At 50.0% G+C, this 25,853-nt stretch overlaps 10 protein-coding genes across 10 annotated transcripts; 6 read left to right on the forward strand and 4 right to left on the reverse strand.

The window, feature by feature from the left end:
- Positions 1 to 3,879: 3,879 nt before the first annotated feature.
- On the forward strand, positions 3,880 to 4,410 carry BGZ61DRAFT_309201 (uncharacterized protein; the record flags this gene model as incomplete). Its single annotated transcript, XM_046238787.1, has 1 exon — positions 3,880 to 4,410. A coding segment is annotated over one exon (531 nt), but the record flags the coding sequence as incomplete, so codon positions are not given.
- Positions 4,411 to 6,112: 1,702 nt separating this feature from the next.
- Positions 6,113 to 7,020, reverse strand: BGZ61DRAFT_493216 (uncharacterized protein; the record flags this gene model as incomplete). The annotated part of the gene is made up of 3 exons (XM_046250623.1): positions 6,113 to 6,633; positions 6,683 to 6,916; positions 6,972 to 7,020. 3 exons carry the CDS (start codon positions 7,018 to 7,020, stop codon positions 6,113 to 6,115), a joined length of 804 nt encoding a protein of 267 aa, XP_046105157.1.
- A 610-nt stretch (positions 7,021 to 7,630) lies between these two features.
- On the forward strand, positions 7,631 to 9,106 carry BGZ61DRAFT_349987 (uncharacterized protein; the record flags this gene model as incomplete). Its single annotated transcript, XM_046240189.1, has 4 exons — positions 7,631 to 7,925; positions 7,985 to 8,271; positions 8,334 to 8,434; positions 8,506 to 9,106. 4 exons carry the CDS (start codon positions 7,631 to 7,633, stop codon positions 9,104 to 9,106), a joined length of 1,284 nt encoding a protein of 427 aa, XP_046105158.1.
- A 694-nt stretch (positions 9,107 to 9,800) lies between these two features.
- On the forward strand, positions 9,801 to 10,923 carry BGZ61DRAFT_493217 (uncharacterized protein; the record flags this gene model as incomplete). Its single annotated transcript, XM_046250624.1, has 2 exons — positions 9,801 to 9,831; positions 9,905 to 10,923. 2 exons carry the CDS (start codon positions 9,801 to 9,803, stop codon positions 10,921 to 10,923), a joined length of 1,050 nt encoding a protein of 349 aa, XP_046105159.1.
- A 516-nt stretch (positions 10,924 to 11,439) lies between these two features.
- Positions 11,440 to 12,952, reverse strand: BGZ61DRAFT_350370 (galactan 1,3-beta-galactosidase; the record flags this gene model as incomplete). The annotated part of the gene is made up of 4 exons (XM_046240220.1): positions 11,440 to 12,102; positions 12,153 to 12,317; positions 12,370 to 12,798; positions 12,851 to 12,952. The coding sequence occupies 4 exons, from the start codon at positions 12,950 to 12,952 to the stop codon at positions 11,440 to 11,442; spliced, it is 1,359 nt and encodes a 452-aa protein (XP_046105160.1).
- A 1,461-nt stretch (positions 12,953 to 14,413) lies between these two features.
- On the reverse strand, positions 14,414 to 16,169 carry BGZ61DRAFT_350212 (major facilitator superfamily domain-containing protein; the record flags this gene model as incomplete). Its single annotated transcript, XM_046240211.1, has 6 exons — positions 14,414 to 14,972; positions 15,026 to 15,265; positions 15,328 to 15,503; positions 15,558 to 15,709; positions 15,766 to 15,919; positions 15,966 to 16,169. The coding sequence occupies 6 exons, from the start codon at positions 16,167 to 16,169 to the stop codon at positions 14,414 to 14,416; spliced, it is 1,485 nt and encodes a 494-aa protein (XP_046105161.1).
- A 529-nt stretch (positions 16,170 to 16,698) lies between these two features.
- BGZ61DRAFT_418450 (L-Aspartase-like protein) lies at positions 16,699 to 18,365 on the forward strand. Its single transcript, XM_046243439.1, has 3 exons — positions 16,699 to 17,003; positions 17,087 to 17,595; positions 17,661 to 18,365. Exons 1-3 carry the CDS (start codon positions 16,706 to 16,708, stop codon positions 18,321 to 18,323), a joined length of 1,470 nt encoding a protein of 489 aa, XP_046105162.1. The 5' UTR covers positions 16,699 to 16,705; the 3' UTR covers positions 18,324 to 18,365.
- Positions 18,366 to 19,065: 700 nt separating this feature from the next.
- On the forward strand, positions 19,066 to 19,669 carry BGZ61DRAFT_349909 (ribonuclease III domain-containing protein; the record flags this gene model as incomplete). Its single annotated transcript, XM_046240182.1, has 2 exons — positions 19,066 to 19,306; positions 19,392 to 19,669. 2 exons carry the CDS (start codon positions 19,066 to 19,068, stop codon positions 19,667 to 19,669), a joined length of 519 nt encoding a protein of 172 aa, XP_046105163.1.
- Positions 19,670 to 20,407: 738 nt separating this feature from the next.
- On the forward strand, positions 20,408 to 23,050 carry BGZ61DRAFT_449638 (fungal-specific transcription factor domain-containing protein). Its single transcript, XM_046245637.1, has 6 exons — positions 20,408 to 20,485; positions 20,534 to 20,548; positions 20,646 to 20,679; positions 20,738 to 20,811; positions 20,885 to 21,883; positions 21,948 to 23,050. The coding sequence occupies exons 1-6, from the start codon at positions 20,421 to 20,423 to the stop codon at positions 22,930 to 22,932; spliced, it is 2,172 nt and encodes a 723-aa protein (XP_046105164.1). The 5' UTR covers positions 20,408 to 20,420; the 3' UTR covers positions 22,933 to 23,050.
- A 906-nt stretch (positions 23,051 to 23,956) lies between these two features.
- On the reverse strand, positions 23,957 to 25,583 carry BGZ61DRAFT_418453 (uncharacterized protein). Its single transcript, XM_046243440.1, has 5 exons — positions 25,379 to 25,583; positions 25,194 to 25,329; positions 24,627 to 25,146; positions 24,422 to 24,574; positions 23,957 to 24,377 (listed from the first exon to the last, which is right to left on the reverse strand). The coding sequence occupies exons 1-5, from the start codon at positions 25,484 to 25,486 to the stop codon at positions 23,963 to 23,965; spliced, it is 1,332 nt and encodes a 443-aa protein (XP_046105165.1). The 5' UTR covers positions 25,487 to 25,583; the 3' UTR covers positions 23,957 to 23,962.
- Positions 25,584 to 25,853: the final 270 nt, after the last annotated feature.

Here is a 25,853-nt window from a genome sequence, read left to right on the forward strand (position 1 = left end):
TGGCCTGAGGCTGTTAACGGGTTGCCCAGAGAGTATAAGTCGTCGAGACACCCGGTGAGGGTCGCACATCTCCATCCCCGTGTACCACCTCGCCGCTGAGTTTCGCCTTCTAAGTTCGGGACGGTGCCCATTGTAGATTAAAGTATGGAGATGCCGGTATATGCTATGTATTGTCCTTGTGCCTACCGAGGTATGTAGATAGAGAGACGTGACTGTGTCCTTTGTGTAACCCCAACAGAAGCTGAGGCATGGAGAAACAAAAGGCAGCTGTGGGCAGTCAATTGCGGTTTATCCATGGCAGACTAGTCGTGTACATCTGCCAAGGCATGGAAATCCAGATTGATTGCCGTTGAACCACCACCTCGCCTGTTGCTCCGCTCGGCCTTGTTTTTTGAGCTTAAAACGCAAGGCATTGCAGCATCACGACACTTGAAAGTTGCATTTCTTGGCGAATATTTTACGAATAAGAAGCCTCATAGCACAGCATGTGATTATTTTTACCATTTAGCTGCACAAGAATAGGCCTTCGAGTGTGACTGGCTCATTTAAATGTGCAACTCTCCATCATTTTGCACTTTGGCTGTTCGTTGCCACGCCCCCAACACCTGCCGGCCAATGGCTAAACGCCACGTCCGAGGGAGGGTTGCATATTTTGTTGGTGCTTTGCTCTTCAATTAGTCTGTTCAGGCTGACGGGCTCCTCCTCCCCCAGTGGCCAAGTCATCCACCTGGTCTGCGTAGTGGGTGGTCAGACGTTTTGCTATGAGAGCACCCACAGCATAAGCCTCCAGGTTGCTTTTTGCTTGGACTCACTACAGAGCGGACGGAACGCAACCTTTGGTCTACATGGTCTAGAGCACGCATCGTGACCATGTTTATTGCGGATACAGGGTACTGATTGCTTCTAAATGTCGGGAGGCTTGAGCTTGAGGAGATAATTGTTGGGCTTATTTCAAGTTGCTATGATACCATATCCCGTCATGCTATGTCCAGAGATGTAAACGACCCTCTCTCGGCGGCCAGAGTAACATTCCAAGCTTAGCTAACCCAGACTTCAACTGCCTAGATCTCGATGCATCATGCAGCTATTTGTCATAGCTTCCCCAGTTCGGCCATATCAACCGTACATAGAGTCCTCTTCAAGGGTACGATGGCCGCCATCGTTATTGTCACCCGGAGGCTTGTGTGGCCTGCACCCATTGCCACCGGGACTCTTGTGCCTACGAAGGCTTGGACTGTGAGGGCTGCGACGGAGAGGCCTAGGGATACGACCAGCGTACTCGACAGACTCCCAGCCATCTACCCCGTTGTCGACATTCCCGACAGGGTTGCATCCGTTGCCACCGCTGCTAGCGTCAGAAGGCATTTTCGATAGAGAGCTACGATGCGGTTAGCAAACGAGATGCTCGGAAACCCCCAACTGGTTGGTTTGTGGCCAAGAGCCCTGGGAAGTGCGTTGCGCCGTCAGGAAACTGGCAACAGACCTTGAATTTGATTGTACTTTGATGGTAGCCTGAGCGTGGCGTAACATACGACTTGCGATGATGAGAAAGAAGGGAGATGTGAAGCTGTGTTTGCTGATGGTTGCGGGGTCGGCGACCTCTTTATGGACTGGGCAACTTTGGTCTGGCATCTGCCAAAGTTTCATCTCCTCGTTTCCTCATGTCATGTCATCTTTCCCTCATCCCCGCATCAGTCGGCAATCTGCTGCTCCTATGGCGTTTTCAGTAATCAAGGTAGGACATGCACCTAGATGGCCTCACTTCCCTCATTTCAACCCAGGTAGCCAGTGAGGCCCACCCGCTAGATACGAGATTTCGCACAAAGCGCAATAGAATGCAATCGCTATTGGCCACATTTGTGTCCATCTGAAAAGCACGGTTATGTGGCTGCATATGGCTGTAGTCTAGACCATACAACGGGGTGGTAAGAAGTGCAAATGGCCCAAAAGTGAGGCTTACGATGCCGCACTTTTTGGGAGGCTTCCGTGGCAACACGGAGCTCCTTACATAGAAGGTCATTCCGCTCTCTGAGACCCCTACGCCCGACTTGTGAGGTCTGCATGTCTAAGTGGTCGACCTGGACGCCTTGTGATCCTTGTGCAGGGTCCGGCTGCGTCTTCCGTGGCTTCCATTTGTCGTCGTGCTCCACGCTAGCTCCCTTGCATTCGACTCTGTGGGGGTTGGAAGAGAGGTTTGAAAGTGCCATGTCTCGTCCCGAAAGAGATAACGGCGTTGATGAGTCCTGTTCATTGTTGGGAGCACCGCCCCAAAGGCGAGCCCAGCTCCTACTTGCTTCCGCCAATGAAATCTCTGCTCCTCACAACACTGCCCATGTTGGTGTGTGCGAGTGAAGCCTTACTGGAGCCCATGTCTGCGAGGGGTTCCTTTTGGGTGCAATGGTGCAACTGACTTTCGCCAGCTCGGCACATTGGTTAAATGAGGCCAGCCTTCGTTCCCACCATCATCTTTGCTCTGGACTGAGCATACCCTCCGCATTGTGTGGGATGAGCTGGCGGAGAGGATTAGGTCGTGGCTGATTGTTGTAGGCGGTGAGGACATCGTGAGGCGCATTCTCAGGCAGATTTCTTTCCCAGGCAGATTTCTATCTAACACAAAGAAGACCGCTGTTGGCCTGGTTAGCCCAACTTGGTCGAGTATTTCTGCACAAAGCTGCGAAGGGTTGAGCTTGAGTAGACTCGAGCCTTCGTTTCGTATGATGATAAAGTCAGCCCCCCATCCGGCTCCGCGTATTTAAATCCCGTAACCGGAGTGTCTTGTAGCATTCTATGTTTCAAGTATTTGTTCCTAGTGTCTAATGAATGATGTCAGCTGATGACATCCTATAACATCATCATCCTAGCCATTCATCAACGAATCATCAACAGTCAAATGCAACCATGTCGGGCGCCTGGATCACTCTTTCGTTTGTCTGGGATTTTGCCAACGTTCAGGCAACTCTGAACGTCATCATCAGCATCCTAGGCACCATTGGCATCTGGACCTTCTCCCGGCTATGGTATCAGCGCAACACCACCAAAGTCATGGGCCGCGAAAACACGTCGCTGTCGTCGCTGTTCACCGTGACGAGTCTCGGCGAGTTTTGGGACATCCTATGCCTTCTCAAGCACCACGTCCTTCAGGTGCAGTTCATACCCCTCCTGTTTCAGGGGGCGGTGGTGATTGCCGTCACGGTCATCACGATTCTCGCCGGCCCAATAGCTCGCTTCGCTCTTCGCTCGGTCGAGGTCGTCCGCCTCCGGCCTGTGGAAGGGCTCCTTGCCTATGTCCCGGAGGTCGGACCCATCGGCGGCATGGTGTCGGGCAACGTGCTATGGAACACAACAATGATGCGGCTCGATGCGGCCGGGTTCCCCCACGATATGCTGCTGGACTATCTGCCGTCCAACGACAAGACTTGGGTGTATCAGCAGGGGGAATGGAACTCTACTTGGTCCGTCGACTGCGAGATGACGAACCAGACGCTTCTTGAAGTCACAGCCGACCAGAACTACACGGTTTCCGACCCCATCCGACACTTCCCTGCCCTAGGAGCCACATTTAATTCGGACATGTTCAACCAAACAGAGTACAGGCATGCCAGCGACTTTTGCGGCTGGACGGTCACCCAAGTCAACGGGAGCGTGTCGATGCAGGATGTCTACTTTTTTGTGCTAGCCCAGTCGAACCCATCCATCCATGACCGCATGTACCTGAACAAAGACGCCATGCATCTCCGCTTAGCCGTGCTGCACGTTCACGACGCCGCGCTGGTGGCTCAAGACGCGCAGTTTGGCGGCCGCGGCAGCTGGCGTGTCAATGGAACAATCCCGGAAGCCAGCTACACGAGCATTGAATGCCGCATCCAGCATCAAGTCGCCGTACCCGACGCCGACGTATATGTCGCCTGGCCTTGGACCAACGAAACCGACTCGATCGTGAGGGCATACGCCGACTACAACCGCGCCGGCATCATGAGACAGAGCGACTCGGGTGAGATCGTGTCGCCACTCCCGCCGCAACACATCTTGCGCTTTTACCAGGCCTACATGGTTTCGTGGTCAGTACAGAATGCCCTGCCCGTGCCGCGGACGCTCAGCGTTAGCCTCGCCGCGACGCAGCTTTCGACGGCATTCCTCGCCGTCGCTATCTTGGTCGCCGTCTGCATCGCCACCACGCTGGTGCGCTATGCGCTCTTCCGCCGCAGCCACAGTGCCGATATTGAAGCCTCCCAGGTCCCCGACGCCAAGCTTGACTGGATGATCCATGCTTTCAAGAACTCCAAGCACGTCGGCGAGGTGGACTTGGCCTTTCCCGACCGCGACCTCTTCAGGACCGCCGCTTACGAGACCGTCAGAGCCCCGGTGGCCGTTCGAGGACTGGCCCGGGTGTATTCGAATAGGCCGTCCGATGCGAATAGGAACCAGTCCAGGGTAGACTCCAAGGTAGACTCCCAGGTAGACTCCCAGGTAGACGTGCCGTCAGTCTTAACCGAAACCAGAGTCTCAGAGAGTCGCAAGAATCAACCAACGGAAAAACAAACACCCACCCCAGATGCAATAGTTCCCGGCAGTCTCACCACGTCTCCCAAGGATGATGCTACAGAAATAGAGGAGGCAGCCTAGACTGGTCCGAGCAAATTAGTTTTGCAAGAGCCAAGGCCTGTACTACCTCGCCCGATTTCTCCGCGCAAGCAGCGGGCCCAAAGACCTGCTCGCGATTCCCCTTCACCTTCTACATACATAGTGATAATATATATGATTGCAACGACCCGGGAGCGGTAGCCTGATCAGGAAGGTCTGGGGTTCCACTGCCCCCCCTGCTTGGTGTGAGGCATCTGCCGAGATGCGCGGAATAGAGGAATGACCCGAGACGGACGGGTGGGAGAGACTTGATGTCATGTCATCAACAGACGATTCAATCGTGGGAAGGGACTTGTTCCGATGCAGGTGTTGAGACGGATCGGGGTTGGAGGTTGGCTAGCTTCCCTTTCTGGTCTTTGGGCTCAAGATCATCCTTCCCTCAGGTACCTACCTAAAGGTTATTAGACTCAACATGTCATATTGCAAGGATAGTCAATTGATAGCAGAAGTTCATAGCTATCCAAACGCGTCCGGAAATTCTACCCCTCTGGAATAACTTATCACCACGCCTTGACCCAGTTTATGGGCCTGGATGAGCCGCTCAGTGCTTATTCATCGCATTATCACATTAGACTCTTTCCTGGTCGAATGCTCTTACTACCAAGAATTAACAATTGTGATTTGCCCTGCCCCCCCTAAGCCCTAGTCTTATCCTTGGCGTATTATAGTATTGCAAGTGATGCAACTGGCTGATCACCAGACTCCTAGCCTACCTGACTAGTTTCGCATATATCTATATATCGCCGCTCTGTAAGCTAGATACATGCCGATATAACCCGGAATTATAAATAGCTCTATCCTGAATATATTCTATAACACCCTAAGTATCCCTAAGCTATCTCTAAGCCTTCCTAAAGCTATCTCTGGGCTATTCCTGAGCTCTCTTAATTAATAATTAGACGCTGACTGAATCGAAAAGTTTTTCACCGCAAGTTTGAGAACGTATAATAGTTATTCCAGATTCCAGTGGCCGTGCTTCATCGAAATATTTTGGGAGTGGTAAACGAAGGCGATAAGATAGAGGTGTAATAGTTAAAGAACCGTCTGGAGGAGGAGGACGGGCATTCAAAAAGGAATAAATCACTGGCCAATAAGTCCGCGTGATAGCTCGCATGCCAAATCCCCTCCAGGGTTATAGCCCCTTCCTCCCAACACTGTTCCCAGTCTCCGTCGCTAATTTATCCCCTCAGATTTCGAGCATTTATATCTTGGGAAAACAATCCTAAATATTTGTTGGGTCAACGCACGCCTCATGGGCTGGAAATGTTTTGATTTTGTATCAGTTATGAGTATGCAGTTACGAGGCGTGGCAAATATTTTAATACGGATGGACTGATTTCATTGACACAGTAGCAACATGATGGGGACACTGAGTCTGGTGATGCAAGGTTTCGCACGACTCTCAAAAGTGTAGATGGATGGTTTTCATTCTAGCCATAAACTTTTCCCTAGGTGCTATGCTGTTTTAGATCTAAAATGCGATAGAGATCGCACCATCAACAATGAGACTTGCCCCTGTCACGTACTTGGCGAGACGGCTCCCCAAGTACATGACCGCATTAGCTACATCCTGGGGCTCGCCAGCTTTGCCCAGTGCAACTTGGCTTTCAATAGCCTCCAAGAAACCAGGGTTGTCGCGTTTTATAATTCCGAAACTACTTAATTCCTCAGTTCCATCGGGAAGGGTAATCGAAGGTGTGTCAATGGCCCCAGGGACCACGGTGTTGATGCGAACTCCCTTGGGTCCGAGCTGGCGAGCGAGGTCCTTGGCGAGTGTAGCTTGGGCACGCTTGAATGTCGTGTATGGGCTTCCAACGACCGGATACCTGGCCTCAATGCCCGCGATCGAGCTGATCACGACGATTGAGCCAGTGCCGCCTCTCGCCTCAAGGTGAGGAGTTGCGACGTCAATTAGGGTCCAAAGGCCGAGAATATCGGCTTGGAAGCTCTTTTGCCAGGCTTCAGTTGTAGCGTCCGTAAGCAAGGGGCAGGCTATAGATGGGTCAGAGATTTTCTTCCGCTGGCATGACAATAAACTGACCGTTTGCCACAACAATGTCAATTCTTCCGAATTCCTTGGACGCATTTTCAACCCAAGATCGGATAGAATCCGAGTCGGCAATATCGAGGACGGATCCAGAAGCACGCGCTCCATTAGTAGCGCCTTTGAAGAGAGAGAACTCATCCCCTCGGACCTTTCGAGCACCGTACGAAACGTTAGCTCCTTCAGCGAGGAAAGTTTCGACAATGACTCTTCCGATGCCCTTTGATCCACCTGGAACAGTAGAATTAACGGCAGTGAACGGTTTAGTACGGAGAGAACTTCTTACCAGTCACGAGGACATGAGCACCGGTTAGCTGTGGCGAGAAACGAGACATTGTGTTGGTCCAGAAAGTTGCGGGTTAAAAGTGTGAGAATCTTCGAATATGTTTTACTCTGAGTCAAGACTTACGAGGAAGCTCATCTTATTTATTTTTGTGTCATCATTCTCAAGATAGTATCTTTCACGGCGCTTAACAATTTCCGTCAATCCCAAACCCATAGCTGCCGTTGTTTCCGCATTCTTATTTTCCTAATTCGCTCTGGTTTGAGATCTTGATGGCGTCTCAAGCAGGGACAGCTCCACAACGCAATGATGCGTTGAGTAATGTCGTGGCTGAGTCGGCGGACTTTAGACGGCGGACTTAGGCGCTGCTGAATCTTGTTTTCCTATTCGGGATACGGTGAAGCTTCATTTTTAGCGGTGACAGGGATCAGCATTGGCGTGATCTTCGTCCGAGTGGGCGGGGGCCGATTGGTCCGCCCAAGCCAAGAATTCTCATTTTCCTAAAACGGTATAGTTGCCGGCTATTCCAGGCGGAGTCCATTTCACATCAGGCCGGCTTCATGAGCATCCCTCCTTCCTCCTCCATCTTTCTCAGCCGGTATACCTATTGAGGAAAACAAGATTGCGGATATTTTCACCCGAAGGACGATTGAATCACCGATATGACGACGCAGTTCACATTTCTAAACACAAGCGATGCGCCGAGACTCGGGGCTTCAGACACCAAGCGCATGAGAGCACATGTCACCAAGTCCAACTTCGCACAACGACGGCGACGCCTGGCCCAAGAAAGACAGTCGGATGACGTACAAGAGGCGATTTTGGAGTCGCTCGATCAAGCTAAACAGATCGTAACACGGCGGCCGGCGGTTCCTACTCCTTCATCGGCACCAAAGCCCTGCTCGATTGGCCAGCTGTACACCTTCTCCACGTATACGGACATGTCAATAAAGTTCTGTACGAACATTGCTTCGCGATTGAGATGCCTCTCAGTCTTCCACTGACAAATAAAACAGTGCTTCATGAGTTTCGGCCGCTCATATTCCCCGCTGGCACCGGCAGCCCTGGCTCCCGCAATGAAGCGCAGTGGATTGGGCTGTTCATGGCTGAACCGGCCCTACTCGAAGCTTCAATGGTTATTGGATTACGGAATCGCCCTGGTCTCCAAAGCTCCTCTTGTTCAGATGTGGCAGATCAGCATGCGGTTAGGGCAATCCATATTCTCAACAAACGTCTCAGTACAACTTCTACTGGGCTGACGGATGGTGTGCTCGCGGCTGTATTCACGTTAGCACTCAGTGAGGTGAACAAATTCGTGGTCCACTACTTCAATCCGGTCTAATCCTCTAACCATGGGTTTAACAGCGTCTTGTAAACAACGACACAGCGTGGAATATCCACATCAATGGCTTATCACAAATAATTAGACTCAGGCGATCAAATGGAGTTGATGAGGTTCCACCATGGTTCTCGGACTTTTTGCTCTAGTAAGGACTCGAAGTTCCCGTCACGGCTGTGCCACTAATATACGTAACAGCGAATCCGTCAGCGAAATGATGGCATCACCCACGAAACCACCCAAAAAGATCATTGATGCCCTTACACCCCTAGGTGGCCTAACAGAACTAAACTTTTCGAGGATTTGTTGGGATATGTACTTGTTACGTCAAGGGCTTAATCGCTACTACACGCATCCTGAAGAGGCTGACCATTTGAGCCGACAAATCGGGGACCGGGTCGATGGCCTGCAGGGTGAAATTGACACACTTCTTGAAAACAGCGGGCCGCATATCCGAGCCTGGGCGAGTGCACTCAGGATATTCGTCTTCCTCTCATGGCCGCCAAAACTAGCGGTTTGCTTAAGAGATCTGGCGGAAAGGCTAAGGGACATGCTGGCGGCACCAGGGATCCGGCTCTGCTCCTCCATTGACATGACAGTGTGGCAATTCTTTGTCGGTGCTGTTGCAGCGGAGGAGGGTTCAGACACGAGGATATGGTTCACCACGAGGGTGAGGAAGATGTTCAGCCCAATGCATGTGCGCGAATGGAAAACTGTGATGGGGGTTCTCGAGAAGGGTTTTGGGCCGGATATACAGTTGATGGAAAGGTTCCAAAGGGTGTGGGACGAAGTTAAGTGAATAATAACATCGCGTTTCCTTCGTTGGACTCTTCAAACCAATCTTTCGTGATAATACCAACAATCTTAGCACATCTCAATTATGCATAAAATGTTTTCAAAATGGTTGCAGTATTGGCCCATATCGGAGTGGTATGGAATAAAATGGCGGAGCGTTGCAAGTGTGTCTTAACCATGAGGTAAGTCAGAATCGCTCAGGGGAGAAGATGGGTTTTATAGGCGGAAATTCTGGTTGAGCGGTAAATTATTAGCGCCTAATCAGCCGGGGACCCGCTGTAACCCCGGCAAGGCCGACCCTCCGACCTTCCGACCCGGGGCCCCGATGCGCGGTGCCCGGGATCAACTTTCGACCCTCCGAGCCCGATGATACCAATTGGAGCACTCCGCAGTGATTAAAGCTGATCATCCGATGCCTTGGGCTAGTTAATAATGCTGCCACCCCACTCGGCGCCCACTTACTGATATTTAGGGGTATCGTGCGCATTGAGCTAGCGGATATTTAACATGGCTGTCCTCCCGCTCGAAGACCATGATTTAATCGATCTCTGCATCTGATCTAGCCTTCCAGGCGTTACAGATTGCGCCCTCTTGGTTATTTCCCTGTGTTTAAGCCTGTGATCGGAACATATCGAGCCCTAACAGCATACAACCGCAATCTCGGATCCCCCCAAGACGGGAGCCCACACTCCACCACGATGTCTTCACAAGGCCAGAGCCAAGGCACTGGTGGGAGCTCTTCGCAGAAAATCAGCGTGAGTTCTCGCTTTCCCATTTGCCTTAGACTGTTGTATACCACAAGGCCAACCGTCTAACCGACTCCTACAGGGCCCTCCTTATCTCATCACCACGGTCGCCACCCTCGGCGGCACCCCCGTACCCTCAGTCGACGATCCCATCTGCGGCGTGCTCATCGCCTTCTTCCTCGCCAGCGCCATTTTCAACATGACCATCTACCAGATCAATCGGAAGCGCAACCACAAATTCCTTTTCTCTGCGCTGTTTTTCGGCTTCTCTATGGCTCGCATTGTTGCCAACGCACTGCGCATTGCTGTGGGATCGGCGCCAACCAACGTCAATCTTCGCATCGCATCTCAAGTCCTGACCAATGCGGGCGTCATATTGCTCTTTGTCGTCAACCTACTATTTTCTCAGCGCATCTTCCGCGCCCACCACCCCCAACTCGGCTGGAGTAAGCCTGTCACATTAGCATTCCGCTCTCTCCTCTTCAGCATCATCGCTATGCTTATTATGTCGATAACTGTACTGGTATACGGCTTCTATACCATCGACCCTAGTGTCCGCTCAAAACTTCGTACCATCCAACTCTTTGCCGTTACTTATATTGCAATACTTGCCTTCATCCCAGCACCTATTACTCTTCTTGCTATTCTCCTGCCGCGCAAGGGTCCTGTAGAGAATTTTGGCCAGGGCAGCATGCAAACTAAGGTACGCCTTGTACTCTTCACGTCACTGCTACTCGCTTTTGGCGCAGGATTCCGTGCTGGAGTAGCCTATATGGTACGTCCTGCTACCAACCCGGCTTGGTTTCATCACAAGGCCTGCTTCTATTTATTCAACTTTGGCATCGAAATCATCGTCGTCTACTCTTACGCTCTTTTACGCTTCGACCGCCGTTTCCACATCCCCAATGGCAGCAGCGACCCTGGTGACTATTCTCAGGCACAAGACACGGCTATAGCATTAGATGGCTCAGGGGTGCGGCTCAATACCGGGTCCGAGGAGACCGTGATAGACAAGGACGAGGCCCGCCGAGAAGGGGCAGATGTCCAAGCTTTGGACAAGCGCGACAGGGCATAGAAGATGGCTTTTGGAGCAATCCTTCGCGTATGCGGCATTCGACTGGAGTGCCGAACCAGGGTGTAGTTGAGTGATATAAGGCTGGTTTAATCCCCTTGTAACAGAACGTGCTTTTTTTATCTTTCAATTAGGAATGGTGGCTATGAAAACCGGAGTTGTATCCGATCCGTCCACTCCGTATGCCACTCCTTTCAATACTTTAATAATATAACGTACTAATAATTTCTGTTTGCCGCCTCTAGATCGCGGGACGTCAAGCATTCCGGTTTAGGTCGTGAATGGAGTAAGTATGGAACTGAAGACTATTTGCATTTAAAAACGGATGTCTCGAGGGGGATACAGTAAAGGCATCAAGTAGATAAGTTCGGAGATAATAGCTTTCGTTCCACCTTTTTCGTCCACTTAAATACACCGGAGACAAATTGAGATGTTCTTTCAGCCCCTAGCTTTCAGCAACTGTCGGCCTGATTGTTCCAACTTGATGTAAGTCGGTTCTTGTTGAACCTTTTGTGGTGATCACTTCACGGGCACCATGATACGATCGATGTCAGGGCCGTAGGATCCTCCCTCCGTAGTTATAACAACGGTGTTGGCAGATCCTGAGTTCAAATCGCAGTGGATGACGCTGCTTCCAGGGTCTTGTCCAGTTCCTGTGGACAGAAAGGCAATGGCCTGCTTCTTGCCATTGACTGCCACCGTGGCATAGCGCTCGCCACTGTCTCCGTTGGCGAACTTGAGCCTAATGGTTGTACGTGTGGTGGCATCACTGTGGACACTGGAGAAAGACGCTGTTCCACCACTGGAGCCACCAATGTACCCGGCTGCTGCTCCACCACTGCATCCAGTGCACTGGACGGAAACGGCACCATTAGATAGTGTGGCCGCTTCACCTTCATACCAATTTTCCGAGGGCGCTGTAGTCCAGGTTTTTGAGCTTACTTGAGGGACCCAATTCACGCGATTCGCCATGTAGACACTGGTTCCCGAAATCTGTAACGGTAGCCAGATATAGGTGCTCCTCATGAGGTTGGTTGAAAACCACCGATCGCCCATATAAATGGCCGAGTCTCCCAGAGGCAGTATGTAGGATGTCTGCGAAGTGTAGGTATTCGACCCGTCGTCGGCAAACTCAGTCCAAGAGGACCACGGGCCAGAAAGAGAATCAGCGTAGCTGTAGACCTGTTGGAAGTTAGCATCAAATGGATACAATATACGAAGTGGAGACAGACATTGTCGTTGGGGTTCCAGCCAGTAAGATGTGATCCAAACATGAAATATTTCCCATCCTTCTTCAGGATCGCAGGCGACTCGATATTTTCATCCCAAAGATATACAGACTCTGTAACGTTGAGATAGTCATCGCTCAAGGCATCGATTCTGAGTCCATTGGGTCGCTATTTCACGGAAGTTAGCACTGCAATTGAACACACGAAGGGTAATACCCACATCTTCGGTCAGAAGATACGCAGACCCATCATCGTCTTGGAAGAGACCAATGTCCCGGGACTCAAACCCAAGAGGTCGGAAGCTACCCAGATAGTTGTAGTCTCCACACACAGTTTTCGATGTGGCGACTCCAACCTTAGCCTCTCCGTAGTTTGAGCTGTCTATGTGAAGATACATGACATAGGTAGATGTACCCTCGTTGTAGATGACTTTGGGGCGCTCGACGACTCGGTTAGGCCCCAGGTCACCACTCGAAGTCAGAGACAGAAGTGCATTTTCAAACTCCCACTCGACAAGGTTGGTTGATGAGTAGCAGTTGATGTTTTGGAATGGGCTTCCTTGTGTTTTGTCCTCACCTATCATATAATAGGTTCCGGACTCCTCGATTATTCCAGCTCCATGAGCTTGGATATGGCGTCCAGTATTGGTCTAGAAGTTGTGTTACAAATATAGTGACATTAAATTCTTCAGGAGAACATACTGCTGTCCAAGTTGCTCCAGGAACAATTTGCAGGGTGGCGTGAGCTACCGCTGCTGTCAAGAGCAACAGCGAGCTCGCTTGGCGAAGACGAACGAATTGCATAGTTCTTCAAATGATCAGAAGACAAGTTTTCTGGCGCAGGAGAATATCTAGCGCTGCAGAATATCCATGTTTTCACCAGGTTGGGAGCGGTTTATATCATGTTTCTCTTACTGCTTAAAGAGGCAATCCTGGCTCCGAGATCCCCGAGAGAAAGTCGGCAGTATTAGGACTAGCTTTCAGAAAAAGGCTTCGGAACCTTCTGTTCCTGTTCTGTTCCTGGGTCACACGCGAATGGTGTGCGGGGTAAATGGTCAGTTTACCCCAGAATCCATGGAACATGAATGTTGATCGATTTAATGTAGCACTTCATTGCACGACGCTATTGGCTGTTGAGCTTCTCGGCCCGTAGCGGGCCGAGCGATGATCTTCGTATGGACCTCATAATTGTGATGTTTCCATCTCACCCCTGTTGTCTGTTAAGGTTCAAAGCTACCCTCGGCCCACTGGTGGACAAATAAGGGAAAGTGGGAGAAAGAGGAGGTGCGGGATATACATCATGAGACTTTTCTCGGTGCATTTTGTCGCGTTGTTGATGGGGAACTCTGAGCAAGGTGCACAGTTTGGTAGAGGTACGCAAGCGCACCAACGAGAAAGCTATATTGCCCCCAAAGACGTATATTTGACGTCGAGCATATGTCGCGACCCACGTTCTAACCAAGCGGCTAACCTCGGCAACAAATTCTAACGGACCACATTTAGGCATCATCGCCGACTATGATGATCAAACGTAACGCCGCGCTGTAGTGCGTGGTTGAAAGGGATGGGATGGTGCAGCCCCTCCCGACTACGAACTCCGACGTGACCCTACATATATGAACCCTGTTAATTCTCTAGCCTAGGCGATATTTCTCAACTGTCACCAATCTTGTACACTTGGCAACATCATTCTACTTATTCGAAACACTATTTGACTCATATAAGCCAGTCGACCACGCCTATGCACCAATCTGCCCAGAAAGGACCCAGGTCCATTAAATAAGATTATTGCTATTCGCACACAAGCACAAATCTCCTCAGCTAAGCTCTGGGGCGAACCAGTATACCTCATATTAGAAATAGGAGAACTTATTTATTAATGAATACAACTTAGTACAGAATAAATAAATAACAAGTTACTGGGGAGTGAATATGAAGGATTAGTCTTCTAAATAATAAGTTAAAATAATAAATAATATTAGTGGAATGGAAGTATGTAGTTAGGTAAAAGAAGCCTGAAGTAGAGACTATTCGAGAGAAGGAAAGGGCATATTCGATGCTTAGTATGGACTTACTAATGCTGGACGAAGTGTCCATGATCTAGATTCGCGTGGAAGATAAGGTCTTAGCAAGGCTAAGAAGAACGTTATTACTGGAGCTTTGCACAAGACAGTCAACAAAGTTGTCTTTTCCAAACACCTATATAATTGAAACTGCCTCGTCATTTCGTTGCCTGATTGTTATTTTGCCGAGTTATCATAGCTCCTAGTAAGCGTATAATGCAACAGCCTCGTTGTCTGTCTCCCGAATTTGCCGATTTGAACGGATCAACCACACCCGCATAAGCCAAGCACACAATATGCTAGTCACTGCAAATGCTACCATACTAGAGAATCCCATCAAGTAGTCAGGCCCATCTGCAGACGGCCACAGGTAAGCGCAATAGATGTATGCTAAATTGGCAGTGACATTGACAAGTGCGTAGGCGACCGACTTCTTCTCAGGTGTCTGAGATAAAGTGTTACTGACCCAGCCCAGAATAACGGACCCGACAGAGTAGGCACCCGTTGCATATAAAAAGGTTGCCGCGTAACGTGCAGCCACGTTAGTTGTTGCGCATGAGATCACAAAGCCAACGACAGCGATGGAAAGCCCTGCCGTAATATGCCAAGTTCTCTCGTTGAACCGGCCTGAGGACCAAGCAAAGGGAATTCCGAGAATACCAGAGACAAAATAAGGAGGCGCGGTGAGAAGAAGCGCGGTAGTGCTCCTGAAGCCCATAGATCTAACAATGGTGGGGAAGAAGTTATTGAAAGAGCAGGCACTGTATCTAGATTAGCTCGGACCCTTGACAAGATAGCGAGTGTTCGTGCAGACCTGATATGAAGATTCTGCATCAAGCAGAAGAGCCATGTACGAGGATCCTTGCAGGCTTGCTTCAGACCCTCCCAAGTGGTTCCTCTAGTCTGTTGGCCGACAGTATCTCGCTTAATCCTGGCGATGCAGAGTTCGCGTTCCTCGGGGGTAAGCCATCGAGTCTGGGAGGGGTCATCTGGGAGTAGGAAGAAACCAAACATGGCAACAAGAGCAGTGACAGAACCCTCTATCACAAAAAGCCTTAAGGGGTATCTCATCAGTACCGTGTTGGCATAGCGGTCAAAACGTCGAGGGAAACCCACCATTGCCACCCAGCAAGGCCCTTGACTTTATCAAGAGTTGCAAACGTTGCGGCAGCGATCAGACCTGAGCAGCCGGTGCTAACAACCTGCCCAGTGTAAAGTAATGATATGCGAGTTGCAAGCTCCTTTCGGGTGTAATATATCGATAGGAGATACAGCGCCCCAGGGTAAAATGGCTACAAAGCTCAAGTCAGCTTATTTGAAGATATTGGCGGTGAGGATCGACTGACTGCCTCAACGAAGCCCAAGAAGAACCGACACACTAGAAGCCCCGAATAGCTGGTTACAGTTGCCGTGCAGGCGGATATGGCCGCCCAGCCAATCATACAAACAGACAAGTAGATTGAAGGTCGAGTTCGAGTCAAGAACATGTTGGAGGGGACTGTGATAAAATTCGGTTAACATTGTTTCCATAGAAAGAAGTGTCTCTGAACCTACTTTGCATCAAAAGGTATCCAACGAACAAAATAGAGATTGCAGTGTTATACTGAACACCTTTGAGGTTCAGGTCCTCCTCAAGGGTGTTCAGGCGTGCCTGAGGAAGTGCATTCCGATCGAGATAGTTCAGGAAGTACATGGCCCAGATAATTGGCTTTGCGGTCAGTATGATTTTGCGAGATACTCCGGTAGGGACATACCATGATCATCCTGTCCAGCTTTCGGACGAGGGCGATTTCAGCTGGATCAGTTTTGCGAGCGGCACCCGAGTAGTCAGCTCCCTCAACGATGAGGTTTTCCCCATTATGTCCCTTTTCGGTAGTCACATTCTCCAGCTGGATAGATTTATTATACTTTGATGGCGTAGGAGAAGACGACTTGCGATGGTCTTCTAGGGCAGCCATCTTGAAGTTTCTCAAGATCCGTGTGGAATGATTGAAGAATTTTGTTGACCAAATGTCCAATCAATTTAATTGTGTGTTGAAGGATAGATTTTAGAAAATGAAGGCGAGGGCATCTCTACCTATATAGCCGTAGAACATTAGTATAGATGAGAGCGTTGCGTCGTGGTCAGAGGAAGCTGGGTCCTCCGTGACCCCGTGGAGTACAACTAGCTCCGGGGTCAGAATGCGGAGGAGGCCCACCTCAATGCGAGTTTGTGGGCCGCTACTACGTTCTTACGCCGCTATTCCGCTATCCCGTTATTCCGTGCGGGGCCTGGACCCAGAACTTGCCTGATTGTGCTTATTCCGCGTTACGCCGCTGCTCCACCGCCCAATACTCCGTCATCACGAGATTTGAGGGGAGGAATAGGGTGAACATAACGTGATGACCGTGTAAGAAATCTTTCAAAATTGATAAAATAAATACCAACTTGACCTTCGACATCCCGAGACCTTTTTCTTCCCACCTCATCTTCCCAGCATTTGTCATCGCCATCATGTCTGCTGCCACGGTTTTTGATACAGTTCTCTTTGGGAACATTTTTGGAACCGAAGAGATTCGGTCTTGTTTCTCAGAGCACGCCTACGTTACCAATTTAATTGAAGCTGAGTGTGTTCTTGCACAAGCCGAAGAAGACGAGGGCGTAATTCCCCCAGGGGTTGCCTCTGTCATCCGCGAGCACAGCCATGTGTCTAAGATCGACTGGCCTCTCTTAGCCTCTCGTGCAGAGATTGTCGGCTATCCCATTCTTGGTCTCGTAGAACAGATGTCAGAATGGGTTCCTGAAGACAAAGGTAGGTCGTCTCTCATTTTCAGAGCTGTGCCTGATAGGCATGTAACCTTTTACAAATACGCGGCTGCTGACTGATGCGAAAAGCTGGGTATATCCACTGGGGCGCAACAACTCAAGATATTATGGACTTGGCTTCAATCATGCAGATCCAGAAAGGCCTCACTATTGTCGAGAGACTCCTTCACCAGACCGCTGCCTCACTTGAATCCATGTGCGTCACGTACCGCGACACGCCCATGGCAGGTCGTACTCATCTCCAACATGCCCTGCCCATTACATTTGGATACAAATGTGGTGTCTGGCTCTCGGGCATTCTGCGACACATTCAACGCCTAGAACAACTGAAAGAACGATGTCTGCTCGTACAATTTGGAGGCGCCGCTGGCACTCTGGCGTCTCTGGGCAACACAGACAGCGGCATTCGAGTTAGAAAGAGAATGGCGGCTATCTTGAACCTCCGAGATCCGGTTATTACATGGCACGTATCCAGAGACACCATTGCCGAGGTGGTAAGTTTTCTAGCAATGGTTGGAGGCAGCTTGGGAAAGATTGCGCTAGACCTGATTATAATGTCCTCCAATGAGTTGAATGAGGTAAGTATACAAAGAAGCACTATCATCAACTACTCTGTGAGACTTATCTGGCTGACGTTTTTCAGATCGCGGAGCCATATGTTCCCCACAGAGGCGCATCATCGACGATGCCCCAAAAACGAAACCCAATCTCCAGTGAAATCATCTTAGCCCAATCTAAGATCCTTCGGGCCCAAGCGGGATTAGTCCTTGATGGAATGGTGTCCGACTTTGAACGTGCCTCCGGCCCTTGGCATTTGGAATGGGCAGCACTGCCAACGGCTTTCATCTCGGCGGTGGGGGCTCTGCACCAGGCACACTTCGCACTAAGCGGACTGCAAGTGAACGAAGATATGATGATGGCCAACCTAAAATCAACGCAAGGCCTCATCGTAGCCGAAGCAGTCATGATGGAGTTGGCCAGGTACGAAGGGAGACAGGAGGCACACGAGATTGTGTATCGTGCGTGCGTTGAAGCGCACGAGGGCAAAATACCTCTGCAGGATGCGCTGGAAAAGGTCCCTCAGGTCGTTCGACACCTGAGTTCAGCCCAACTATCAACGCTCTGCGATCCCACTCAGTACCTAGGGTGTTGTCAGCTAATGGTTGACGAGCTTCTAAGTCAAGGCACCCAAAGCATCAACAGGGTAAATGGTATCAAGACCAATGGCACCAAAAATGGTGGGCCCAAATTGAAAAATGGTCATGTAAACTTGGAAGCTGTAACGAATGGGAATAGCCTAGTCTAGTCGATCTTTGACATATATAGACCATTTGATTTGATATAGAAGAGATTTGGATCACATATCCAGTGTGACGGTTGGGTACTATCTCGAAATGCTGCCTCAACAACCAGACCGTCTTTGCAACTAAAACAACTATCCGTGACGCTGTACAAGAAAAAGAAAACGGTGAGGATATGAGATTTACTGGCGTCTAATATGAGGAGCACTCGGGTTAGATATGGGGCTCGTGAAGAAAAGATTTCCTTAGGTATTTTGTGATTCAAGAAGTTTTGTCCCTTCTGCGAGTATCCTGCCTCAGGAATCAGTGAATTGTGATGAAAACCCAGCAGTAGAATATAAGCTCTAGCAGTCTGACCAGACATGGCATCAGGTGCTTAGCTATCTCACTCGTGAAGAGCTATGATATCACAATCCTTCCCTTAGCCCTGCATATGTATTACAGAGACCTTCGCCTAAATCTTCAGGCGATGCCTAACCGGTTCCTCCATGCCTCACCCAGGCTAAGAATAACGCCCAAAGTTTCTCTTTCCCGAGCGTGGTTGGGTGCAATTTCGGTACTAGCCCACTTTCCCCTCATTGATGACATGTAAGTTACGAAGGAGTGACCTATAAGTAACCTTAAATATCGCGCCATATAACAAAGTGCCTGGACAGCTCGCCATCTGATGGTAGCTTCTACTTTCATTCCTCCTTCAAAATCAATTCTCACGCTTTACCACCCTTCAGTCCCCATGTCATAGAAACCATGGACTTCTCTTCTGGCTTTGGCAAAATGGTCTCCCAGTGCGAGGCAATCATTGGATACTCGTTCACCTCCAAGGTACTCTGCGCCGAGGCCCTGAACGCTGCAGGGGACTTCAAGTCTGTCTATGTTTCGGATGGCCTTTTTAAGAGGATGCCTAAGAATGACCGCCTCGCCGTCTACGGCGATTCCACTGCCAATTTCTACTTGTGCAGCCTCTGGGTGCAGCGGGGGCTTGACAAACGTTAGTTGCGCGTTGTTTAGTCCTGCTGGGCTTATTGATACCCGAGCTCGAAAGCGGATGTAACTGACACGCGGCTACTCTAAAGATTCCTGGACCACAATCCGACGTGATCTTGTCGGCAATGAGAATCTTGCCCGAGTTGGCATGGAACACGGCCTCGGTAATTGCATCAACGTCAACGGTGGCACTTCCAGGGTTACGCCTGGAATGGTTGCGACGGCGGTCGAAGCTATCCTCGGTGCAGTACAGAGAGATGGTGGCCTAGACGCTCTAGCCCGAGTCATGGATCAGCTGGGTCTCACGCAGCATGACCTACTTTCCTTGGTAACGTTCCTCCTTCACCCGTCCACTTCCTTGGTGTGAACAGATCTGCTGCGAATTACTCACTTGATCTTCTAGGTCCCTTCGCAGCTGCCCTGTAATAGCCTTTTGCGCAAACACTATACTCCCCTGCTTGATCGCGGCATACTTGCCTATATGATCTTCTCCTTGAAAGACGGGACCGAGTCTATTGGCGATGTCCTCTTGACTCGGATTCGATTTTCCTCGAGAAGCCATACAGGCAATCACGTCTCAATTACGCAGGGGACTATAGTGACTACACAAGAGGTCATCCCATGGCAGCTACGAAGCCAGGACCAGCCGGGGTCCGCGGAGAGGCACCACTACGTCGATTTCCGTCGCGACGTTTAAGGTGCCTTGGCGTCGTACCTCCCAAGATTGACATGGGCATTTCCCGAATGCCATCGCCATTACCATCGGGTTTTCTAACTATACGAGTATAGGACTGAGCCCTTAAGTCGCTTTGGAAGCTGGTCAGTGAGGTGCGATATATGGGGTCAACAGCTGAATGGAATTTTGAGGGGGTCTAATTGACGAAGAACAAATTTGTTATTGGTTATTGGTCATTTGTCACTCATTTGATATCATTGTGGAAGTAATTAGCTCTTCAGGGAGAGAAAACGCATTGCGGATAGTCACTCATTCAACCATGGCACGGGAGCCCTCAATTAAATTGAAATACCCCACTTATTCACATTACTCAGGGACCAATCCACTTAATAACCCTTCATACCCCGCTTCATTACTCGTCTGGCACTCGTAGCATTCTACCATGGCCTCTGACGAAGAGACGTCTCGATCGCTACAGTCCCCGGCACGTATACCAGGGCAAGTGTGGTATGTTATCAATTAAGCTCGCACAGCTCGACACTAATCTCGTCACAGTGATCGTTGTCGCCGGTAGGTCTAGGGGCATATCTGTGCAATCGCCAACACCGTGCAAATATCGTAAAAAATACAAATCAACATCGGATCGCGGGCTGATAGTCAGGTTCAGGAGAAAGATCAGGTGCTATGGCAATGACGAGGAGGTGAGATAACGTATGCCAGCTTCATCATTCCTGCTAACTAATCATTTTGAAATGCCAGTGCTCTCCCTGCCTTTCGGCAGGAGTTATCTGCGTCAGTTCGAAAACACTGAGAAGAAATCGAAAGCGAAAGAGGTAAATCACGGCAGATCATCATCACCGCTCTTAGATAGAATCCCTATTCGCGCTTAGCTGACATGATATCTAGTTTCTACGAGAATGAAGGCATAGAGCAGCGCCGGTCGGGACCGATGCCTCTGACCGACACTACTCAGGTTCCAACCCGAAATGATCTAAACAATGCAGCTCAGACAATTGCAAACGATGCAGCCTTGCAAACTCGCAGCCCTGGGCAACAGATGTCAAGTGTTGCGATGTTTGCTGGCTCCCGTCTCTCGCAGTCAGCCCCAATGCTTCCATCTCCTTCCGGAGCTCATAACATTGAAAGCCCATCTACGACTACGGCACAACAAGGAGACGCGGCCGTAATTGGACACATGGGGCGGTTGGTGTCGGACGACCACCAGGTGGCCATGTTCGGAGGATCCTCAACCGGCGTCCATTTTATCAGCCAAGCAGAACAGCAGATTCAACTGCTTCGAATGCACACAGATGCATTTCCAAGTTGCGCTTACAGCCTGCACTTGCATAATATATGGGGTGCTTCGCTGAGTAGCCCCCAGCCGGATCTTATTCGAGCAATGGTCGCCAATTTACCACCCGACACCATTCACGTCCTCGAGACTACAATTGACCGCTGGACTCCCCTCTACCCCATCGTGCACAAGTCCTCGACTATAGAAGCATTTCAGAACCTTCTCGGAAACTCCAGTCCTGGTGGAAGAAGTATAGTCGTCTTGTATCAAGCGCTTGGTCTTCTTGCTCTTGGGACATTAGGCCGGCCAGGAGGGTGCACACGCAGCCACTATCACTTTTTGTGCCTCTCAGAGTCATACTACACCATGGCTTCGACCCTGCTTGATCGGGTCCTAGAGCAGTCATGCTTGGAGAGTCTCCAAGGCCTAGAGATCACTCAATTATACCTCCAGATTTCTTCCCGTTACACTGTCGCTTCCCATATTGGTGGAGTTGCGACTCGCCTAGCACAAAACTTGGGACTACACCGTCATTCTCAGCGCTTCAAATTCGACCCACTTGAAACAGAGCTCCGCCGACGAGTATGGTGGTGTCAGTATTCTCTCGATGTGTATGTTTCCAAGTTGCGTCCTCTTCCGTCAAGGTCATCTTAATACTGACAACCACTTTTGCAGCTTCTCAAGTGCTTACCATGGTATGCCACGCCTTATTCGTGACCAAGACGTCGATACAGATCTACCTACGCCCGTGGATCATGACCTCCTCTCTCGAACACAAGTCAAATTTCCCTTGCCAGGAGTCGCTTCGGAAGTCGACACGGCTCTAAACTTATTCAAGCTGGCACAAATTGTCGGTAGCACCCTCGAGAAGCTGTACACGACCACACGGCGACGTGGTGGAGCCGTCAAGATTAAGCACTTGCAAGCCGAACTCAACATGTGGGAGCGCGCGTTACCCACTGCCATGAGAAAGTTGACTCAACCTGAGGAAAATCCCGATGCAGATATAACTGAGCCTCAAAGTAACGGTGGGGGAGTTGATGGCTCACGAAATGCTTCCTTTGAGGCCACGTTCCTTGATATTGCGCTTTGTATCGCGACAATACACGTCCATCGACCAGCTCTATCATTCACAACTGCCCATCCACAATTCTTACCTTCATTGGAGGCCTGCAGTCACTCCTCTGCTACCTTGATCAACCGCATTTCTACTGACTTCATGTCATTTGCACCCATGGAGCTTGGGCCTACGTCGTACTCCCCAACATCCAACACGTTATACCCCAACTCCCTACTCATAGCTCTGCTCTATCCAAACGGAATTCACATGCTCTGGCAGGCTGGGCTCACAATATTCTACGCACGCTGGAAAGGCCACCCCGTTACGGACGAAGATGACGAAGATTTGATACGCCGTTGCATTTCGACTTTGCGTCGGCTCTATTTGTGGATAGATGATGCCAGTGGACACATTAAGCAATGCGCCGACGTGTTGGACCTTCTACGGGAGAAGACATTCTCGGAATCGAGGACCCCACCAGCGGCGGACCAATTTCAGTGGAATGTTTGGGATTGGCCTATGGCGTCCGCGTTGGAACTTACCAACATGTTGGATGTCACGCCCTTGGACTTTTATCTGGAACAAGAGCAGTGGCCCTGAACAGATTATGGAGTGAAATCATGTCTTTATTGTGTAATTGCAGTGCAGCGAAGAGAATATTCACAGCAGCCTACAGCAGCTCACAGCTTTGCCCATGCCATGACGATGTGAAAAATAAGGCCATTCCGCACAAGGTTGACGTAATAACAACATCATTAATACCAACCTTGTTGCAGAAAGATCCGGAATCTTACCTTGTTTTGATTTCTCATGCAGAGCCAAGCAATAAAGCTCTGCCTAATCCCCCACGAGATCGGCCACCAGGATCAACCAGCTAAACCCGGAGCAACTCAGAACCCCCCGGAGGTCTGTGATGAATCAGGTCATCTCGCAGCAACTCATGACCTGTATGCTCCACTTTCAATGCAACAATAGTAGTAATTGTTGAGGCGATCGCGGTGGATGTTCGAACACGAGCTCCTCGATATGAGCGTGATTGATATAGTGTTACGCTATGCGTTGTAGACCGGATATATATGGTTTTAGTAAATTCAATCAATCCTATAGGCTTGTGTGGCTGACCATGATTGGAGGGGATATCAATCGCACATAGCCTAATCTCTGACAGGGTGACAATCGCATCCCATGTCCGCACGATACCGGAACAAGTCTCATGCGGGACGAGCCGCATATCACATTCTCAATAGTTTCAGCTTAGAAATGCGTGTAACCCTCCATGCAGTAGGTAAAGCACCTGCCTGTTCCATCTGCCGTTCTGGCAACTTGGTCTCTATTGTGACAGTTTCGTGAGGGAAGCCAGTGCGCGATGGTGCCATTTAGCCTAACTCAATGATCAAGTTTCGAAGAGTGTACCCCAGCAATCAATGCTTCAACCCCAATATCCCCTTCAATATGCGGAAGTCGGCCGCTGATGCCAGCCGGAATTGACTACCTATGCTGCTGCTGCTGGGAATTATGAGCTTCGAATTGACATTTTACTCTAAAACAACGCTATTGGGTAGGTTACATCTCGAACCCCGAATGTTCTCATAGTAAAAGTAATTAAATCATTAAAAAAACAACGCTCCTTTTAGATGGATCCCTCACTCACGCTCGTGCGACTCCCAGTGAATCCTCTGCTGCCCATTTCTCGCTGGCTCACTAATCGCGCCTCATCTCCCTCGGTGTACTGCACCCTAAACGTGCGCTTCAGCTCAATCCCATTCTCTGGTACCACTCTCGAACCGTCATGAGAAGGTATCTTTGTTCTCGGCCCTGAGTTCTCCTTGTAGTTCGAAGACTTCCTCGTATCTCGAATGGTGCTCCTTAGAACTGGGAAGAATCGGACCAGCATCATACGGATCGCCGGCATGCACGTGCACATGATTCCAACGTTGATTTCGACGGTCGACCAGATTGATATGTCGAGCTGGTCGTAAGTAGCGTTGTGGGACGACCCGAGGTTGATGATGTACTGAAGGCGAATGATGCTAACAACCGTGACACTGGGAATGTTAGACGCGAATCAGGATGCAGACAGCACACTTACAAAGTTCCAACAATAAACATGGCAACAACGCCGAACTTCTTTTTCCAATTCATGTTCAGGCTCCGTACACACCATAACGGGATTGCTAGCATCCACAAGTCTAGTGCAACACTGACAGAGGCGTTGGCCCACCCAATTGCGGTGATGTTTAAACTGTGTTGGAGTTAGTGAGTGGAGAGCAACAACAAAATCAGCCATCACATACCATTTTCCTGCATGTTCTCCGTCCCATCCATTCCAGAAAAAGCTAACGGGAGTACATTGGAACGCGGCGAGGAAGCAAAACACGATGCCGTATAGGGCGTTGAAGATGATTGTCCCCCACAGTACTTTCTGGGCTGGCCCGGAGAAGATTCGAAGATAGAAGAAAAGGAACGCCATTTTCAAAATGGAGACCTGGGCAAAGTAAAATACCTCCAAAACATAGAACCAGAAACTGAACTTGTATATGGTATCGAAGTCGAGGTTCCAGATGTCTTGACCTTCGCCATGACCGGCCGTGCCGTGGATGTTCATTACCGTGGACGGAACTCCGCATAAGAAGGCTAGGAGCACGAAAAGGTCGTCCATGCCAAAGTCTCGGTCGAGGACGAAGAGTTTTGTCGCAAACCGGAAGAGGACAAACACACCAGTCAAGGTGCCGAACACGATGGTGACATTGACGAAGATCGGGGTCCTGTTTCGAATCGGCACTCGGCAGTAGGCTTGCGTGGCATTCTGTGTAGCTTGTCGACGTTAGGGTATAGTATTTGTTGAAAAGAGAAAGGCGTACTGAGAGTTTGCTTCACGGAGCAGGTTGTTATGACGCATCCGGAAACTGCTGGAAGAATCGTCTCATCTGTGCATAGACAGGAGTCGTCCAGCGCCGTGCAATTCGACACGGAGATGACTTCGTCGATACATGTTTTCTAGATGGCGCGTTAGCTTGAACATCGAGGCGATACCTCGAAGACATACTGAACAGTTCGTCAGCACCGTCAAGGCACTCGAATCATACAGTTCCGCACCCGCCACGCAGCACGCAAACAGCAGCGCGGCAAAGCGGACAAGCACACGAAGCTCCATGGCCTTTGCTCTTGGGACCCGAATTTTGGAAATCTTAGATCTGCGGGGCGTCAAGTGGGGAAGCAGAGAGATATACGTCTGCGCAACAACCCGCGGGTCTGGTTCCGGGCGAACGTGTCAGGCAGGCATGGCCCCCCTGGTGTTGAATGCGGGCTATTCGTCCAGGTTGGCTCTAGAATGGCCACCCCTTGCAAGCGAGGCCTCGTAAAGTCGTATCCAATCTTCAGGTAAACGAGAATGTCGTAGCTGCACCACTAGCCATGAGGAGCCAGGACCTGAGTCAGAAACTATCATCCCATGTCCGCACGGACATTGCCAACGTCTCTTCAGGGGCTAGACTACTCGGTAGACTAAACTTGGCTCCGTT

This window comes from Ilyonectria robusta (assembly GCF_021365365.1).
Source record: "Ilyonectria robusta strain PMI_751 chromosome Unknown BGZ61scaffold_8, whole genome shotgun sequence".
In the NCBI taxonomy this organism is placed as follows: Eukaryota; Fungi; Ascomycota; class Sordariomycetes; order Hypocreales; family Nectriaceae; genus Ilyonectria; species Ilyonectria robusta.